Source organism: Plectropomus leopardus, chromosome 15 (genome assembly GCF_026936395.1).
Source record: "Plectropomus leopardus strain MGB_pleo_1.0 chromosome 15, ASM2693639v1, whole genome shotgun sequence".
Taxonomy (NCBI): domain Eukaryota; kingdom Metazoa; phylum Chordata; class Actinopteri; order Perciformes; family Serranidae; genus Plectropomus; species Plectropomus leopardus.
Window position 1 is genome coordinate 5433983 of NC_142190.1, and position 20917 is coordinate 5454899.

Sequence of the window (20917 nt, forward strand, 5' to 3'; positions counted from 1 at the left end):
AAAAGCCACTTTTCACGGCAGTATGATATGCCACCGGGCAGGGTGAGTTTGTCACCAGCTGACTGCATGTGGCGCAGCATTATGATACGTGGACAGACGGCATCAGTTGGTAATGTGGACAGATGGAACCTGTCGTGGCCATATCATACGCAGCTGGACAGTGTCAGGTTTAAATGCTGCTGGTAAGCACTTAACACAGGGAGCTACAGACTGATGGTGTTGCCCAATCGTAACCATGTTTTTGTCAATGTCTTGGCATTGGTTGCAGCTTCCCAGATTGTCAACAGCAGACACAGGTGGATACATAGTGCATAATCTGTAGACACAAAAGTCCACTGACAAAGTGGCAATATATGACGCCTCTGGATGATGTTGGCCGGATCTGCAGCTAAATTTGAGCAGTAAAAGCACCATTTAATGCCACCACAACCACATGTCATAGAAAGATGTCCACGTCAAAGGGGAGTGATAAGACAGGGAAGTGATGTCATTGAGACTTACGGAAAATCATGTTGTAAATATTACTGTCCGTGCCTTGAAAAACAACCATGTCTTTTGATGTGTAGACCGACGTTATTTGTCAGCTGACAATTACGTGGTGGCTGACGCTGGCCGACAGATGACACTCCATTTAAACAGTTTTCACGGCTCTCGTCTCACTTGTTAAGCAGTGAAATAACACACTGGAGTGGAGTAGACAACCTCACATGCACTAACATGCATCCATCTACCAAGACAGTGAACAGAGACGCTGTGATTACAGAGTTTCTTCATTCTCTTCTCAGGACGCCATTACAACTCTTTATGTAACAAATAGTGGTTTGCTGCCATATTAATGTCACACACAGCTCCTTTAGCCCTCTGAAACGAGGATTAACATCCCTTTTCTTGTGCTTGTTAAGATGCCTTTCATGAGTTTTTTAACCTTTTAACTCTGAGCACATTTGATTTTTTTCAAAAACAGTGGAAAAAGGCAATGAGCAACTTGGCAAGAAATGTTCTGCATATTGCAAGAAAATAATAGATTTAGAAAATTATTAAAAATAAGCATGGAAAAAATGTTTTGTTTATAGTAATCATATATTTTTTTAATTATTATTTTTAAACACTTTCTAAGTCATTTCCTTTTTTATTTGTTTTTTCTTTTTTTCTGCTAATTTCAGGTAAGTTTTCTTGTGCTAAATTCTTGCTCATTGCAAGTTCCTTCTTCCCATGGTTTTGATAGAAATCAAGCCAATTTGCTCACATCTCAAAGGGTTGATTTATGATATTTGAACAGTATGAAGAGGTGGCTGCGTTTGTAGCCTTACACAATACAAACTACAGCTGCCAACCTGACTGACTCATGAAACTGTGTTTCACATGGTCAGAAGCTGAGCCAATGCAAACATATGACAAATGACAGTCTGGCTGGCTACTATATATCAAAGCAAAGCTATCTGATTAATTCAAAATTACCTCTTGCAAAACTATTTGCATTCACTGGAGAGATGTTGCATTTGTTACACTGTCTGGCACCAAATGTGTCAGTCGGACCCGTGTGACTTCTGCTCTGGGCTGAACTGTGAAAGTCTGAGGAGGCTGCCATCTGTTCAAGCCTCCAGGTAAGTCCTGCTCTCTGTGGCCTCTGACAGTGACTGAGTCTGCCAGCTGGCACGCCACAGACATTCGCCAACCGGGACGTGCGAAAGGTGGACACAGGACTACTGCTGCTGGCAATTACATGAAGATCCAGTGGTGGAGGAAAACTCAGTTAAGAAAGTCTTGCATTTAAAATTCTTCTTAATCAAAAGTACAGAAGTATTATCAGAGAAAATATAAACTTCAATTAAGCGTTTTATTTAATATTGGATAGCTATATACGTGAAATCATCTGTTCTCTTTGGTGGAACAACTCAAGACATCTGAAACATCCCAGCTGGCAATCTTTAGTTCTGAAAACGTTCTGAGAACGGCACAATGCAACTAATGCAACGTTTTAGTAACGTTTTCAGCAGAAAGTTTTCTTTTAGTTCCTAGAATTATATTAAAATGTTAACATTTATATTTATTGATTCATTTATTGTTAACATATGAAAATCATTTTTATTAAAATAAGGTCTGTAATGTCAGGCCTTAATAAGATGTTCTGAATGTTGCTTTGAAAATGTTCTTTCTTTGTTCTGACGTAACATTGTGGGAACATTTTATAAAAAGAACATTCTATGAGCATCACCCAAAAATCCTCCCAATGTTACAGCTATAACATCAGGTCTTGGCATTTAACCTTATAGGGACATTAATTGAAAAGATAAACATCTTTAAAACGTTCTTTGAGCATTAGATCAGAACGTTTTCTTTATAACGTTATTGCAACTTGTCAGTAACGTTAGCCGATGTTGTGGGAACGTTCTCCGCAAGCTGCTTGTGGTCCTTTAGTGCAGGACCACAAGCAAAATGGTCAGAAATCACTTATTTAACATTTCTAACAATTAATTTGAAGCCAGTTACAGCTGTCAAATAAATATTCAGCAATGAAAAGTATATTTCCCTTTGAAATGTATAAAAATGGAAATATTCAAGGACAGGTACCTCAAACTGTGCAGCTGCACTTGAATAAAATGTACTTAGTTGCTTTCTTCCATCGGTTATGATTAATATCATTAACTTGGCCTAAAGTCTTAAATCAGGTCGATCACATCAGCTCAACAGTCAAGTTAAATCAACAGAAATCACGTTGACTCCTGAAGGAGGCCGGTGCCGATTTAACACCTCCAATACATCCCCCAGTCCATGTCCTCGCCCCCTATCACTTTATCAAAATAAATATTATAACCAGTCTCTACTGGAAAAAATGTTGCACTTTGTATCAAGTTAATCAAGTTCATCCCAAAAAGTTGAGCTGATAGCGCATATCTGGTGGGAGCAGACCCAAGAATCATAACTGCTTTTGGCTGAAATCAGTCATACAGTCCTTGACATGCGGCTGCTGTTGAGAAATGACACGTCTAACCAGTTAGGACATCAGTGATATAATCTTCAATTTTACACTGCTGTTAGCAATCAACGTTTAATATCCTTTGTGCAATTTTATTATTTATTTGTTTATTCATTTATTTATTCATTCATTTATCTTTATTGTAGGTAAGGCAAAGCAGGTTTATTTGTATTGTGCATTTCATATAACAGGGCGATTCAAAGTGCTGGTCAGCATTGATTTTACTGATTTTTTAAAATTTAAAATATAAAAATATATATATAATTTTTTTAAACATGCGACATACAAATTTGATTTGATTTGATTTGATTTATGCCTCCTTACTTTTTTTTCTGAGGTTTTTATAGACCACTTTTTTGTCATAAAGTAAAATGTTACAGTCGAGTCTAGTTCTAGTTTAGTTTATTCCAGTCCAGTGAAACTAAACTATGGCCCATGGGCCAAATCTGGCCCACTGCAGGGTGCTGGGTGGCCAGTCAATCATTTTGTAAATTCACAGATTCACAGTGGGAATTTAAAAAAAAAAAAGAAATTGATAAATTATTATTGTTTTCACTTTAAATGCCAATCAGGTGCCAGGGTGCCTATAAAAATGTTAACTAGAGTTTGTTTATTTAAAAAAAAAAAAGACAATGGTGGTCCCGGATACCCCAACAGAGGTCCAGATTAAACCCCAAATGTCCTCAAATCCTAGAAACACCCCCGCTCACCTGACCTGTGAGGAGCTGCTGCTACTGGATTTGCCTTTTGACAGAGATGATTATTCTATATGCTGATAAATGTTGTTATTATTTATTTATTGAATGGCCACCTGTCATTTTGCAAAAGTGGCCCCTGTGCAAAACAAGCTGAGTATTCCCCCGGTATTGTCTGTTCCTAAATGATTCGTGTTGTGCAATACCTCAATTAATCCAACTTGCACACACACACGTGTTTCTTCTGTTACATGTTCTTATATAACTCATGCTGTGTGTATCATACTGTATCTGAGGAGCAGATCATCGACAGATATGACTTTATCATCACACCAGCCTTCTTTCTTTATTTGTTTCAAAGACTCAATATGCTTTGTCTTTTTTGTCCTAATGTAACTTCTCATTTGTTTATCTCTGTGATTAATAATGAAAACATCAAGCCGCTGTTGTACATGACTTGTAGGTGGAACTCCATTTACATTTTGTTTTCCTTGAAGAAGAAGTCGAGATAAGATATGACCCAAAGCTCTCTGTGAGCACAGGGCCTTGATTCATTTGTACCTTGACCACTTGTCTTCAAAAATAAGTCAATAATGTTGTTAACCTGACCTCACCTCCCCTAACCCCAATAAAGAACCAACTGTGGAGCAGTTTATCCAAACAGCAGAGTGACACATGAATACACTCCCCCATCATAATGACGTTCTTAGTATTGATGACTGTCTCTAAAACACAAAGCCTGGTGTATTGATTTCCTATCAGTTTGTCGTGTTATGATTGCAGCTCTGCAGGATATAAAATGTTGAGGTCAGGGCATAAATTTAGACAGTGTAGTCACTCTGGGGTCCAGACAACATTGTATGTGGGGCTGATGTGGGTAGAAAAGATGAATAAAATGGGCCCTTAATGGGACTGTCCAACATGTTTTCATCCCAAGTCGTAACATATTGCCACTTTGCAGTGTCCAGCATCTACATATTACATTATAAGCATCCTTCTGCGTCTGCTGTTGATGTTTCAGGGTGCCAACACAAGCACATGGTGGGATAACGTTCAGGCAACAACAGCACATGGCAGCCGACGCCATAACGTCAACAAACACATGCGTAGTGGCACGGATAGGTGGATTAGGGGAAAGATGCAGCTGTAAAGAGCAGAAAACACAAAGCTCAACAGAGTAGTTGTGTGCACATCCAGCCTGTTATTAAGGCCACGAAACAACATATTAATGTAACAAAGAGAATACATACATGCACACTGGAGTACAGCTCAACATATTTAATAAAGTACAACAGATACAGTGTTGCAACCCAACAGGGTCTTCTTCAGGCTAAATAAATAAATACATTTAATTAAATACATTTTCTTTGGTCAATTCTGTTATCTAGAGATGTGCAAAGATGTTTGTTAGTTATGTATGTCGATGCGGTCCAGTAAAGTCTATTTGATCATGTGAAAAGAAATGAATAAAATAAAGTTATTGTTACTGTACCTAGTTCAGATGCAAAATCTGGCACTAGGGCCACCTTACGCAACACGTTAAGAAATGAAACTAATTATTCTGATTATGATTTAAGACTGTCAGTCTAACAGAAAATTTGCCAATCTTTTGATATAGACGAAATGTCTGCATCATGTACATAAATACAGTAAGTTCACCGGTTTACTGGTTATATTTGCCCAATGATGTGTCCCTTTTGCATCATCCTTTTGCACACAAGTTTTTTTTCTTTTAGTCAGCATTTTAATCAGCCCCCCCCACACACACACACACACACACACACACGCACACACACGCACACACACACACGCACACATCTGGTCCAGACTGTGTTGAAAGGGCTGGGGGGCATTGTCCAATCTGCCAGTCAATTCATTTGGAAATATCAAAACTCTGCCATCTCATATCTAGAAAGTCTGTCTGTCAAAGTTCACCGACAGTCTTATCACACAGGAACCTGATCCAAAACCAGATGCTCCAATTTTAATGTGGAATTTAGAACTAATAAAACAATAAACGAGACACGTTTCAATGATCACTGAGTAGGTTTGACCTGCAGGTCCAGCAGACTCATTTCACATAATGTTCAATAGGAATACACATCTCAATCGGTGATTAATACGATAAAATGAATTTAAAGATAAATATTTAAGAAAATATGTGAATTTGAAAGCTTTGAGGTCTTATATTTGAATAAGACCTCAAGGCTGGATGTTTTCACCTGCTTTCGGTCTTAATGCTCCTAATCGTCTGCTGTCTCTAACTTCACATTTAACATACAGGCATGATGGCTGATTATGAGACAATAGGACCCGGGGCCCAGACTTGCAGAAGGCCCCACAACAGTGCCTACGTAGGAGCAAGACACACACTTTATAGTTGTTTAGCGTCTTTTTGTTTTTCTTACACATCTCTCTACAGTGTCTTTTTGTAGTTGCTTTGTGTCTTTTTGTGGTCCTCTGGAGTCTTTTTGCATTCATTTTGAGTGTCCTTGTAGTCATCTCTTGTCCCTTTGCAGTCATTATGTGTTTCCTAGTAGACATTTTGTGTCTCTTTGCAGTTGCTTTGCATCTCTTTGTGGTAATTTTGAGTCTCTTTGAAGTCATTTTCCAGCAATTTATTGTCTCTTTGTGGTTATTTTGAGTCTCCTTGCAGTCATTTTAGTCTCTTTGTGTTTATTTTGAGTGTCATTGTAAATATTTTGTGTCTCTTTGCAGTCAGTTTGAGTCTTTTTGGAGTTGCTGTGTGCTATCGTATTTATTTCAAGTCTCTTGTGCATCATTTTGTGTTTCTTTTTGTTCATTTTGAGTCTCTTTGTGTCAATTTGCAGCTGTTTTACATCTTTTTGAATGGTTTTGTGTCTCTTTGTGGTCAATTGGAGTCTCTTTGTTGTTGCTTTACATCTCTGTTGTCATTCTGTGTCTCTTTGTAGTCATTTTGTGTCTCTGTGGTTGCCTGGCATCTTTACAGACATTTGGTGTCTCTTTGCTGAAATTTCTGTCTTTTATTGTTGTCCTTTTTGTCTCTTTGTGGTCATTATGAGTTTCTTTGTAGTTGCTTTGTGTCTTTTTAGTCATTTTGCACCTCATTTTTGTTTTGTCCCTTTCTGTAGTCATTGTAAATCTCTCTGTGACTCTTTGCAGCTGTTTTGCATCTCTTTGTATTGTTTTGTGTCTTTTTATGTCATTTAGTCATTTTCTTGTTGTCCCCGTAGAGCCCCTTTGAAAAGTCACAAGATAAAGCTGAAGGGTTGTGACATAATTAATTGAAGAGAAAGAGGAAAAACAGATGTGAACTCTGCAGCACAAATTTGCATTAATTTTAATTTTATGGCTCCTTCTCTAATCTTTGTCCGTTTTTTTTGTTTTTTTTAATTAAATACGGGGTAATTTGACCTTGTGTGGCCTTAAGCAGTTACAGAAAAGAAACCACATCAGAAGTTTAGAAGGAAAATGTCTCGGAAGACCGGAAGACATGAAATGTGATAAGGGATGACTGCTTTTTCTGCCCCAAGCCAAATGTTGGTAAGCAATGGAAAAGTAAGTAGTGACTGTAGCTGTGAAATAAATGTAGTGCAGTGAAAAGTGCAATGCATCCCCCATAAAATGGAAATGGAAATGCTCAGGTATCTTAAAATTGTGCTTAAAAAAAGAATATTTAAGTACAGTATCTAACCCTTTGAAACCTGTATCAACATCATTTTTGTGGCGCAGCATTCAGATGCCTTCACAACTATTTAAACCTTCAAATCCTGGACAAATTGCTTAAAATTTGCTTTAAAAAAAAAAGAAGGGAAAAAGTCAATGAACAACTTGGCAAGAGGTGCTCAAAAAATTTAAGCCAGGGAAAATGTCAAAAAACCTATAATCAGAATTATCATATCAGAATTATATATTTAAATCTTTTTTACAGAATTATTATAATTTAAGGAACTCTTTAACTTTTGGGGGTTTTTTTGCTTTTTTTTTTGGTTAATTTCTTCTTAAGTTACAAACTCTGTTATTCTCATATTTTGGAAAGAAAAAAAGCTAATTTGGTCTTGTTTCAAAGGGTTAAACCAATGTCTTAGTTACCTTCCAGCATTAAATTGTGAAACTATTCTCTTAGTGTCCTCACGGCTTATTATAGAAACAAAAGAAATAAAATTCAGTTGAGTGGTGTATAAAAGATTTTTATTTCCCTGCTTATAGCCTTTGGAAAGATACCAAATTATTGGTATTTTATGACAGCGTCTCCAAATGATGTTGCAACCTGAATTCAACCTATGACTCTGTTTGAGAAAGTTGTCAGGTCTTGCACAAAGTCCAAAACTCCAGACAGATGCCACCACTGGGAGATGGTGAGGAAACTTGTGTTGCTGGTGTTCTGCAGTGATTTCCCACACAGAAGTCTGAGTGAACAGCCTCAGGTCTCAGTAATGGATGAGTATCTCTATTCTGGTTCCTTTTCTTTCATGGAGTAATTGAATCGTCCCTTATATAAACAGATACAGAAGTGTGTCTTATTACAGAACCAACAACAGTTTATTTATCTTTAATCAACAGGCTGGTTGCAGAGCAAAGTCACGTTTCTGATGCAATTGAAACAAATATCTGAGCCTGGCGAGCTTTACAAATAAATATGCATTCAAACCGACAGCGTTATCAGTCCAGTTCAGACAAAGTTCAGGTGTGTGTCTTTATCCACGCCGTAGTTGCCTTTGTGCTCCTCAAACAGATTGCTGAGTTCATCCATGTACCGCTGGTGCAGGGCATCGAGTTCCTCGGCCGTTGGCTTCTGATTCCTCTCGACCCTAATCGGCCGTCCAACTGTAGAGAGGCGACAAGGTGAGGTCAGTGTACTTTACAGTTTACAATATGCCCAGTTTGATGCTATTTGAGGGCTGCTTATCTAAAACGTGATAGGCTGCATTTACATTACATGCCTTTGCCAAAATCAACTGCTGGTTGGGAAATACATTCGTATAGATGATATAGATCAGAGGTTTTTTCTGTCATACAAGTCTAATGCACTCCATCATTCATTTACAACCCAGTCACCAGAAAAACTGTTGGCACTGTACATTTCAGGCAGTGATTTGAGTCTCACCAAATGTTGTTTTTTTTTTTTTTAAATGTTTTGTTTTGGGAAATGTTAAATTTTTGAAATGTTATTTTGTTTTCTGAAATGTTGTAGTGTTTTGACCCTCGGGCCACTGTATATTTTGGCTCAAAACACCCACATTTGGTGTCACAAAAGCACGAAAAAAGCAGGCCGGGTCAGTGAAAACAAAAAAACGGTGGCTCAAATGCCAATATGAAACGCCACAAAGGGTCGCCAAAAATGAACTGTTGTTGTTGTTTATTTGCACCTGAGCAGTGGTCTGCAGCTTGGCATCATACCGAGGTGGCGCACTATTCACATTTCTGTCCATACGCTGATGTCAAAATATGAAACATGAAAATTAAGTGTATCTGTGGACTGCAGAGACGTACGATGCAAACACAATATTGTCTAGTGGCTACAATGAAAAGATCATGTTTTGGCTTGAAATAACCACACATGGTGGCACAGAAGCACAGGCTGGAGAAAAACACCCAAAATTAAATGGCTCAGACTCCAATGGGAAAAGGCATGATGTACCTCAAAGACCATCCAGATTCAGTGCAACAAACATTTGATATAAACACAGCAAAGAGTTGCCAAAAGCAACCGGTGTTGTTGTTAATTGTTCTCAAACAGTGGTCTTCAGTTTGGCAGCCGTCTCACCTAGTTGTCCCCCATCCCCTCCCCGTCACGATGAAAAGTTAGCTTAAAGAAACCCTTCAGAGAAAAACTTTAACGACTTTTATTTTGGAAAATAATCACATTTCGTCTGATCCACTACTGATCAAACACATTCCTACACAATAAAGCACAGTCAAAAACTTTTATCAATCTGCATCTAAGTAGACTTCTTGTCGTCTTCCAGCACGACGTCATCCTTTGCCCTTTTGTCGTTCGTAAGCTGCTTTTCAGCACAATGGCTGTGGTACATAACTCAGCCTGCATTCTAACAGAATTAATATAAGTAATGCATATATATATATATATATATATATACATAACTGAAGTTTAGTCTATTGTTACACACCACTCAAAATATACAGAAACTGTAAAAACTTGAACATCAAAACCTATATTTTTCATGACATTAACATTTTTCCCAAGTACACATTATGTGATTAAGTGGCTCTTACACTGATAGATGAGAAATACTCACCAACTGTATTGATTGGTTTTCTGTAAGGCATGAGACCAAAGGAGTACTGGAAAACACCACGGGCATGAAACAGAGGCAGGGAGATACCCATGACGCTTTGGAGCCTCTCCTGTGTCCAGCGAAGCCAGGTTCCTCTTTGATTTTCCACTTGATCAAACACTTCATTTTCTCCAAAGGAGAAGACCGGCACCAGATGGGCACTAAAAAAAAGATTTCAGTGAAAATATTGTTTAATTGATTATTATTGTCTGCATTTGAAATCCTCGTGTTTTATGTCTCATCCGAAATTGATCTCATAATGTGCTTTCCCTGGGATATTCCATGAATAAGTCTCTGTTTCAAAAGGCCACAGTCAAGCTCAAATAAACCTAAAATGAATAGATGGACACAATCCTTTTGCAAGCCACGAGACCTTGGAAAATTAGAGGTATTTAACAGAAAACTCCTCTCATTCCCCCGGGGCTCCCTGCTCTTACCCGTGCTCCAGCGCAATTTTGATGAAGCCTTTCTTCTGAGCCAGTAGCACATTGTAGGTACCGGGGTGGGCATCGAGGGCCTCTGGGGCCCCTCCAACTGCAATAACCACAGCGTTACCGCCACCTTTTTTGGAGAGTACGTAGGTGGCGCTCTCTTTGTCGGAAGGAATTAGACCTGTAGTGTTGTAACACAAAATAAATACGTCAGATAAAACCTTTGATGGCATTAAATACAGCATATTTTGGCTGGTTTGTACCTGCACACATGATGTAGTCTCTGAAAAATGGGGCTCTGAACCAAAGGGGCAACATGAGCAGGTAGCTGGTGAGGCCGGGAAACAGCTCTCTGAAGCCTGTAGCGTAGGTACAGAAGTTGGTAAAGGCTCCTGCCACCAGCACGCCATGAGGATGGAAGCCGAGGACGTAATTGTGCCTGGGATCGAGGTCAGCTGTCTTCACCAACTGGGAGACGAAAACAAAAGAATCTTTTGTATATTTATTTAATTTTGTATATATATTAATATTTTTATTTAATTTTAGATTTTAATTTAATATTTATATTTTTTCTATTTAATTATTATTATTATTATTATTACATTTTAAACAGTAATTAATTCATCTTGTTTTTTATTTATTTACACTTTGATAAATGTGCCTTAAAGTGACCTTATACACACTGTATATATATATATAGTATCTATTCTGTGCAGGTGAACTAATGTGGGGACGGGATCACAGGGATACTATATGCCATGTCATGAATGTATCTTGTCTGTTAATCCAGTCAATTTTTTACTTTTACTTTCTTGTTTATGAAAAATTGGTACTTTCACTATCTTGTAAAAAAATCTGTACATTTATTTAAAATCATGTAGGGTAACCTTGCTGAATATTACATTTATGTTGGGTCATCTGATTCTTCCTTAAACACTTGACGGTGCACTGTGTTGACTTATCTGGCTGTAACCCAAACATGTGCTTCTGCATCCCAGTGTCGACGCTCTACACCATCTCTCATCCCTCCTGCCTGCAATTTTTAGGAACTTGGACATTTACTCATGTATTTCCATTTTCAGCGTGAAATACTGCCGCTTGGTCAGTGATTTCCGCTTTACACATGGACGAAAAAAAACATCCTTTTACAGCAGTAACGCCGTCGGAGTCCACAAAGGGCAGGAGGAAGGGGTGTTCGATGGGCCCGACAAACCCTGGACCTTCATGCGGGAGGTCGGTGTATGCTTCCCATATGAATGTTAAACCGAACAATGAAGTTTTTATCTAAACCTAACCATGTGCCTTTTGCTGCACAGGAAAATAAAGGTAAATACAAGCTGTTTTAGTGACGTTGTGCATTTATTTTGAAAAAGACTGTATGCATCTCATGAGCAGAATCTGTACATTTCCTGTGAAAACTGAAGTGCATTAAAAAAACACAGTGCATGTTAACAGGCATAAAATGAGAATAACAACTAAAGTTTTTTAAAACCTAATTACCAGCATTTTGTTGCTTAAACCCAACCATGTGCTTTTGCTGACATCCTGGTGTTGGTTGTGGCATCAGTAGACACAGGAGGATACCAAAACAAAGCAGCAATATGTGACGATTTGAGCTGCTAACCTACAGCATGCAAAACACTGACGATGGAGAAGTACCTTACAACCCCACTTCAGGATATCTGAGCTGTCTCTATGGTTGTTCTGTAGTATTCTGAGTGTTGATTGGACAGTTATTTGTTAACTTGTGGAGCTGATTAGACTCTGGGGCAGCTCTTCAAATCAATCTAAAAGTCAAAATCTGCTGACTCACGAATGCCTTGGAAAAGTGCCATTCTCGGGTTGTTTGTCAGAGGCAGAAAGTTCACAGAGATGCTTAAATGTTTACATTTAACTCGAGGATTTCTCTATTTGGCAGGCAGTGTTGGACAAGCTTTGAGTGTGTAATCAATCCTTGGAAATTGAGTGATATTTCTCTAAATTGTCAGAAATAATGGTTCTTCATTAACTGTAAACGACCAGATAAGATATCTCACCTGCAGAGTGTTTACGTGCCTCCACTATGGTCCAGAGCAGATGGGAGCAGATAGTGGGAGGCACCGAAGGTCACTGTCAAAAGTCGCTTGTCATGTGTTGTGGTTTGTTTTGCGGCACATGGCCAGCATTGTCCTCAAAACAAACCTGCTCTCCTCACTGTTTGTATTCGTGTGTGCGATTAGCATTTAAAGGCCCCACTCTTCTTACGGTAACATTTGAGCCATTATTTGGGAGCTCCGTTATCTTCTCTGGGACAAACAGGCAGATTTTATTTGTACTTTTTTCTTGATTTTTTTGTCCCTCTTTTCTGTTATCTACAGCAGTGGAAAGTCACTAAGTACATCTACTCAGGTATTTAATTTATGTATGAGTTTGAGGTACTTAGAGTATTTTCTTTTCATGCTAGTTTCAGGTGTTGTTTTCTATTTTTTAGGAAAGTTTAAGTTTTTGAGGGTTTTTTCTGGTTAGGGTTGGGGTTAGGGTTTGGGGGTGGTTTTTTTTCCATTTTTTAAATAAAGTTTTCATGTTTTTATTCTTTTATCTAAGGAAGTTTGAGTTTGGGGGTGTTTTTTTCTATCATTTGAAATAATTTGTTTTTGTTAGGTGGTGTTTTTTCTTTTTTCAAAAAGTAATTTTACATTTGTAGCTTGTGTTGTTTTTTGTTTTGTTTTTAAAATAACATTCTTCTACATTGCCTACTTTTACTTTTAATACAGTAAGTATTTTTTTCCTGATTATACTTGCTTCACAGGGTGGTAGTAGTACTTTAAGTAAATGTTCTGACTACTTCATCCACCTCTGACTATCTAATAAAAATACACATTTCCCCCAGCACTGATTCAGTACGAAGTGCTTTGGTCAAACATTTTCCTGTAGCCATTCGCTAAAAGACTAAACAGGTTTGTAGTGAAGTACTCGACAGCAGATCTTCACAAAGGTGGCGTGTTGTTTTGTTTCCACTCTGTTTGTATTGCAGGTAGCTGCTGCCGATGGCCCCGTGCTCACAAGGTTAATCATTAGGGCCGCAGCTGTTTATAAACAAAAGAACTGTCAAAGTGACCAATCACAGAGCACATTAGACCAGATTACTGTCATGCACTTTTTGCTGGACTGAGAGTGGTCCAGCAGGGGTTAAATAAAGTCGAGCTCACTCAGGAAGAAAGTATCAACTTTTTATTTTGTGTCATTGTTTGAATTGTACAGTTTTATTTATCTCTTTTTAAATATATATATATTTATGTCTACTCTCTGTCACAGAGAGTTGAGAGTAACGTAATTCCAATCCTCTGTTTGTCTTGTACATACTGCAGAATTGACAATAAAGCTGACTTTGACTTTGACTTTGACTCAACTAAAACCAAAAGGTTTAAATATTTCACTCCTATTTCAAGATTCCTTTAATGGTTCCCACTAAAACAGACAATTTATTTTAGAGCTCCTTCCTGCTTCGCTGACATGCTCACCGAGGACACATATTTTTTTCCCCAAGCATTTAGTTTACAGTGTGTGGTTAATGGATATTTTTAATACATTATATGCTCTCATTAAATGTGCTTTTGCCTATTTGTTTTTTTCTTTTTTAAGCACGTTGAGTCTACGCCTCTCATGTGAAATATGCTCTAAAATGAACCTGACTTGGCAAACATACTCCGTTTATCCTCATGTTGATGAGTACATTTTGTTTAAATCTGTTGTGTCATTCTCCAAAAGCAAGCGAGTGCACATCAGCTGCTGAGCTTTTGGTCTGAGCTGATGATGGTGTTATTAGAAACGGTGGGTAAAGACACACCAATGAGACTAATTAGGCTCTCTGCAGGACACTGCTCTTCTCTTCGCCCTCACATTGACTCCTTGTTTCAGGCTTAATGTGGCATACAGTCAGATGATGCTGGAGATGATTCACTTTGAGATGGATATGTGAGATCCGGGCAAAGTGGGGCATTTTATGAGTTCTTGGGAATTACTTAAAAGGTTAAGACAGCTTTCTTTTGTCTGATATACGTTTACACAAGATGTCAAATCAGAGACGGATTCAGTAGCCAATAACTTTCACTTTAGCTGCTATTATTATACAGACTCCGATTAATGACTTTATTTACTGCGTCATAAATCATGGGACTCTTTGCAAGTCACCCCTCTCAAAACGTGTTCTGTCAGCTGTCTAAATGAAGCAAAAATTATAAAAGCTCAGAATGATATTGTTTTTTGCAAAACTAATTTTAATTTAAGAGAAATATATAGGGAATGCATTTTGTTTATTAGGAGTGGGATGTCAACAAATTATTATTATTTATTTTATGTTATCTTATTTAATTTTATGTTTTTTAACTTAATTCTTTTTTAAGTGAAACTACTAAAAACCAAATTAAAAGTAACCTATTAAAAATAATAATAATAAAACTAAACCAAAACAAATAAACTCACTCTGGAAACTAAACTGAATTGAGAACCACAATTAAAAACAAAAATAAAAAAATAATTAAAAAAATACAAAACTATTAACACTGGTCTGTATTATCTCTTAAATCATTTTTAAAAGACTTAATATTATATTGAATTATGTTTTAAGGCAGAATTAGGCTATCATTATTAATTTCGCACAGTTTATTGTTCCTGTTATTATAGGATTATCACTTCTGTACCTGTCTTCTCCTGACTTTTATTACTATATGGTGCTGTGTTTACAGTTCTCACTACTGTTATCGCCTTATCATCCCTTGTCTTGGCTTTTATTATTCTGCTTTTATTTTTTGTTGTTGCTCATATACTGTATATTCCCTTTGTTGTCTTTTTTCCCCAATATTTTTCAAAATTTTTTAGAACTGTTTTTTTTTGTTTTTTTTTAAATCAGCAAGGTGTGTCTTTTAAGGTCTTTTTCTAAAATGTACTCTCTCCCATAGATGAACAGGATCTGTCTAGTTCACATAGTTCAACTTGACAGAACATTATGGATTACTGTGTGTTATTATTTATGGCTGCGAAGGCTGAACTGTGCAAACATAAAAGCGACCCAGTTAAAACTTGGAAATACAAAAAAAAGTTTGAATAAAATATGCAGTTGAACTTGTATTGATGTTGTTGTTGAGCTCTTGTCTTATCAGCACAGTCCAAAGTATAGTGTAAGTCACGGCTCAGGGCACGATGCAGACCTCTGCAAGGTGGTGGACGCTGTCAACACGGGTTCTGTTTTCAGTGAATTTCACTGAGGAGGTCATTATATTTCATGGTTAAAAAAATGAACACCCAACATCAAACACTGCAGTCAAAACTCATATTAGACTGAATGATCAAAAGTAGGAATGTACCTCATATCATGTGTATGCAGTGCTTGTGTGTGACCACAGGAGGGACACAACAGGCTGCAGGAAAGGACGGTGGTCAGGTCTCGGTGGAGTCAGGGTGACTTGAGAGTGTTTGTCATGTCACACAGTGTCTGACGCGGAGGTTTAATGTCTGTGGAGCCAGTAGTGACCAGCCTCCTTTCATGTTCATGTCATTTATGTGATTTATTTTCATTTTTCAGACAGTTTCAAGGCACGGCTGTTAGAGACTGGTCATCATTTTTGCAGAGTAATAACGGCCTTTTGTATTTAAACTATCAGCGCCTGTGAACACTGAAATGTCTTCGGTTTGCAGTAACGTCTGGTGAAGAAATATGTGAAAAATCATTAGAGGGGCACTTATTACGTAAAGTAATAGTTTGAATGAGTAGTTTGACATTTTGAGCGGAAAGCTAGATAATAATCTTACAGTTTCATTGATGTGTTTATTGTGCACATTTCTTAATTATTTATATTAATTATTTAAGCTCATAAAGTTATTAAAAACAGATTAAAAATTAAATAAATAAGGTACAGGTATTTTACCCTTTAAAAATCTAAACAAATTGGCTTGATTTCTTTCACAAACCACAGAGGGTGACAACAAATGTAATAAGAAATTCCCCAAAAATTGACAAAAAATTACAAAAAAAATATACAGAAGATTAGAACCTTTTCTTTGTTCTTTAATGTAATTTTAAATATACTGTATGATTAAATGATTTATAAATATAGTTTTTAAAGATGCTTTTTTCCTCATTTTTTTGTTAATTTAATTTTTGGTCAATGGTAAAAAAAAAAATTCTATAAATTCACGTGTTAAATATGTGTAAAATGGTGTTAATGTTAACTGCTGTAGAGTGACTTAGATTAAATAGTTTCCGTGTTTTTCCCACTTTACGACCTAAAAGCACATGAACACAACAAAGTCGGAGGAACGACTTCCCAACTGGGAAACGACGACAGACTCATTACTGGGGAGCTCTAATGTCCTTCAGTATAGTATTTTACTACTCTAAAATTGGTCCAGTATTGACAGTGAAATTTCTCTCAGTAACTCTCGTCAAACACACATGCCCTGCAGTACACTCTGTGTTTAATCAGACCACAAAAAGGCTGACTTTTTTGGGTTTGTGTACATATACTGTACATGTCTGTAGGGGACCGGTGGGCCTCATCCATCAGCGGTTTATTTGCTGCCAAGGACGAAGATAACGGCGGCTGTTGGTATGTAGCTGAAGATCATTGATTAGATAAACTGAAGTGACAGAGCGAGATGTTCTGATGTCCTTTTCTCTGACCTGCTAAACGCCGCCACACCTCACAGGGACCGTCTGCTTAATGCTGTGCACATACAGTTTACACAGTGGCTGACATGTAGGCCTCGTACACAGTGGTGAAATGTGTCTGTACTTAAGTATGAGTTTGAGGTACTTATTCTTTGCTTGAGTATTTTTTCTTCATGTCACTTTATACTTTTTCTCCACTAAATACTGTACTTTTACTTCCCTACATTTATCTGACAGTTTTGGTTACTTTACAAATTAAGATATCTGCATAAAAACATAAGAATTTATAATAAAAAAAATGATGTTTTGTTATAAATTAAATTACCAAAGAGTTTATATAAGTACTGCTGCAACAATTTGATTAATCAGTTGATTTAGTTAAATTTTTTCTGATAAAAATTTAAGCATTTTTCTATTTTTTTTTTTTAATGATTTTGATTTTGATTTTGATTTTTTCTTCTCCTTTTTGTCATAACTTTGAGTTTGTTTTTTTTTTTCTTTTTTGTAATTTTGAGTTTTGGGGTGGGTTTTTTTTATTTTTTTTTATAGATATATTTATTTATGAAGATTTGTTTTTTTCTATTTTAGATCATTTTGACTTTTTTTTTGTTTAAATAATTTTGAGTGTTTTTTCAAATTCTGAGGGGTTTTTTTATGTGTTCTATTTTTTGTTTTGCGTTTTTTTATTTTTCTGCATTGGTCACTGTAAGTTCATTTTCCTGATTTTACTTAAGTAACATTTTCAGTGCAGGACTTTTTCCTTGTAACAGTGTATTTACACAGAGTGGAAACAGTACTTTTACTGCTCATTTAACAACTATCTAAAAGCTTTCTCTCACCTTGATGGGGAAGTAATCCCGCATATAATCCCAAAGTTTGAGGCCACACAAAAAAGGCACCCTGCGGCCTCCACGTGCCGGCGTGTCATAGTCAAAGAACCACCAGACGGCGTACAGCACGCTGATGAGCCAGAAGCGAGTGAACAGCAGGTAGAAGAAGAGGAAGATGCACGTGGGCGCTGAGGAGAGAAGAGAGGAGAGTCATGAGTTTTTTAGCAACAAGAACAAACAGTGCAGTAAACAAGTGTATGAAATGTTCTGCTGATCTGTCATGACGCATAAACATACTGTGTGTTTACTAGGAGATCATGTGTTTGGCTCAATTAGACATTTTGTAAAAACCATCAGTTCTGCATCATCAGTATTGAGTTCACTCAGAGTGCATGCTGGAGGTTTGGTGGTCGTAGCAGATCCATGCTGTCGCATAATGTGCTCATATAATGTCAGTACACTTTAATATGATGTCATAGTTGTCATTTTTATTTTGGGTGTCACTAATTTTCCGGGTGCACACAGTCATCAGTGTTCAGTTGCTAAACTTTCTCTCAGAAACAACACCACACCTTTTTATTTAACCCTTTGAAACAAAGTGGCTTGGTTTATTTCAGAAACGTGAAAAGAAGACTTAAGAAATGACCCCAAATAAGAAAGAAACTGACAAAACAAACATCAGAATAATACCAAAGAAAATGCTTTATTCTGTGTTTTTTTTAACCAGTTTAAATCACTGAGTCCATTTGTTCTGGACAGGAACAAACCTCTGCAGATAATTCAGTTTCCATTAAAACCTCCTGACCAATAAACACTAAGGGGATTCTTACCTGGAAAAGTTTCAGCTGGTTGCAATCTACAGTCCTCGCTACTAAATATCCTTTAAATAACAGTTAAATATTATGAAGACAAATACTTGTGAAAATTTTTTTTAAGTATCTTTATTGTCACAACAATCAATAAACTACCAGCTATGACTAGCTGACAGCACAGGACACACCTCCCACTGCCTGGAGTCAATCGCAGCACCTGAACATCATCTGCTTAATCACTCCAAAAACCCCATTATCCACTTTTATATAGCTAATAAAGAGTGGCACGTTGGCACAGTGGTTAGCTCTGTCACCTCCCAGCAAAATGACTCCAGGTTCAAACCTGCAGGCCAGCTCAGGCCAGTCTGTGTGGAGTTTTTTTTAGGTTAATTGGGGACTCTAAATTTGCTGTAGGTGTAGATGTGTGTCTCTATGTGTCAACCCTTCAATAGTCTTACGACCTGTCCGGGGTCCACCCAAAAATCTCACCCAGTGTCATGTGGGAAAGGCTCCAGCCCCCCTGTGACCCTCAAGAGGATAATGGGTTTCTTATAATGAAAAAACAAAAGAAAGAATATAATTAATAATGTAAATTAGCAACAAGCTAAGAAGAACTTGCTTTGTTTTGTCACTGCTTTAAAAATAATAATTACCTAACTGTATAAGTTGGAAACTGAAATAAATAAACTGATAACATTCAGTTTTTGATCATTTTGCAACATGACAGGGCTGTAGAGATCTGTCAGACAAAAGAAACTGTCAATATGTGAGAGCTGTCTTCCAGAGCTAAACAAATCCAGGACACATGGATGGATTATGAGTCAATGGGCCCCAGGGCACAGATATGCAAAAGGCCCCACCATCTCTACTAAACAGGAGTAAGACACTTTGTGGTGTTTTTGCATCTCTGTGTAGTCCTTATGCATCTTTTCGTGGGTTTTGTGTCTCCTTGTGGTCATTTTTAGTCAATTTGACATCTGACGTTTTGCATTGAGGCCAGGAGCCCCAACAACAAGTATTAAGCAGACAAAGGAAACTTTTAAAGATATATATACAGCTTAACTTGAGTCTGTTGAGAGGGCAACCTTGTGTGCAGACTGCACTCTGCTCATGTCATGAACTGCTTTTGGCTCCCTCGTGTGGCCGTCCAACAGTTCATGTCTATTTTTACAGAAGTTTTCACTGACACTTCGCCTACAAGCTGTCAGGCCGACATGTTTGAACGCCTCCTGTTTAAAATCAAACTGTAGATTTGTGCTTCGTGAGGTGGTCTGCCATCCTATCGACACATGGCATAAAAATTTAGAGCATGAGTATTTGTTCCCTCAATGAAAACATTGGAATAGTAGAGGACTTTTATTTTGACAGTCAGTAGTTGCAGTCTGCCATAAAATGAAAAAAAGATGAAGCAACTTACAGCAGGAAGTAGGCTGCATTTTCACATGAACTGATGCAGAAAATACCTAAACTTATGCATCAAAAATCAAAATAATGCAGAAAAATGATGTGTTTGGCGCTCAAAATTTCCTTGGAAACCACTTTCTTATAATATGTCCCCCCCAAAATGCATAAAAATACCCTACTGCCTTGCCCATCAGTATAATTTTCAAATGTTTCCAGTAAACTCACACATGTGCACACTCACCCAGGCCGAGGAAGGAGTAGACCCACTGCAGCACCGTGGCCGTCTGCAGCCTCCGGTGCAGGGGAGTCTCCAACGGGGCAAACTCGATCTTCATGCTGTCCACTGAAGAAGAGAGACGAACCGAGGCGCTGCAGCCGGTGGCAAAGAAGAGGAGCGAGTGAAGTGGGTCCAAAGTTCTCGCCTCTCCACCATCACCTCACCTTATCTCGCAGACTCAATGAGGGGTTTGATTTGTCAATCACACATCTGACTTTTGACCCCGTGAGGAAAGAGCTGTGTGTGGAGAGAATCCACATGAACAACCACTATAATAAGTGTTAGAGGGGAAAGTCAAAGAGCTTTTTATGTTGCTCGGTTTCTTTTAACTTCCTGTGCTGCGTGAAACGCGGTCAGTGGTTAGTTAGCATGACTGATACATTGGTGTGGTTATAAACAGCCCCATCCGCTTAAGCAATCATGTAACTGAACGTCAGGGTCCAGAGGGAGATAAAGGTCCTTTGTAGAGGCACTTTTTTAAAAAATCACTATGAGTGCTGTTTGATTTTTTTTTTTTTTTTCCTTTAATGCTCTGCTCAAACGTTTGGTTGGGGACATTTTTGA

General features: G+C 37.6%; 1 protein-coding gene across 1 annotated transcript; it reads right to left on the minus strand.

The window, feature by feature from the left end:
* Positions 1 to 7828: 7828 nt before the first annotated feature.
* On the minus strand, positions 7829 to 20482 carry mogat2 (monoacylglycerol O-acyltransferase 2). Its single transcript, XM_042499787.2, has 6 exons — positions 20318 to 20482; positions 17870 to 18048; positions 10648 to 10852; positions 10391 to 10565; positions 9915 to 10114; positions 7829 to 8481 (listed from the first exon to the last, which is right to left on the minus strand). Exons 1-6 carry the CDS (start codon positions 20409 to 20411, stop codon positions 8327 to 8329), a joined length of 1008 nt encoding a protein of 335 aa, XP_042355721.2. The 5' UTR covers positions 20412 to 20482; the 3' UTR covers positions 7829 to 8326.
* Positions 20483 to 20917: the final 435 nt, after the last annotated feature.

Coding starts and splice junctions, on each gene's coding strand:
- mogat2 (XM_042499787.2), bottom strand. CDS start 20,411: ATGAAGATCGAGTTTGCCCCGTTGGAGACTCCCCTGCACCGGAGGCTG. Junction 18,049..20,317: donor CTACTCCTTCCTCGGCCTGG/GTGAGTGTGCAC, acceptor TTCTCTCCTCAG/CGCCCACGTGCATCTTCCTC. Junction 8,482..9,914: donor AAAACCAATCAATACAGTTG/GTGAGTATTTCT, acceptor GCCTCTCTACAG/TTGGACGGCCGATTAGGGTC.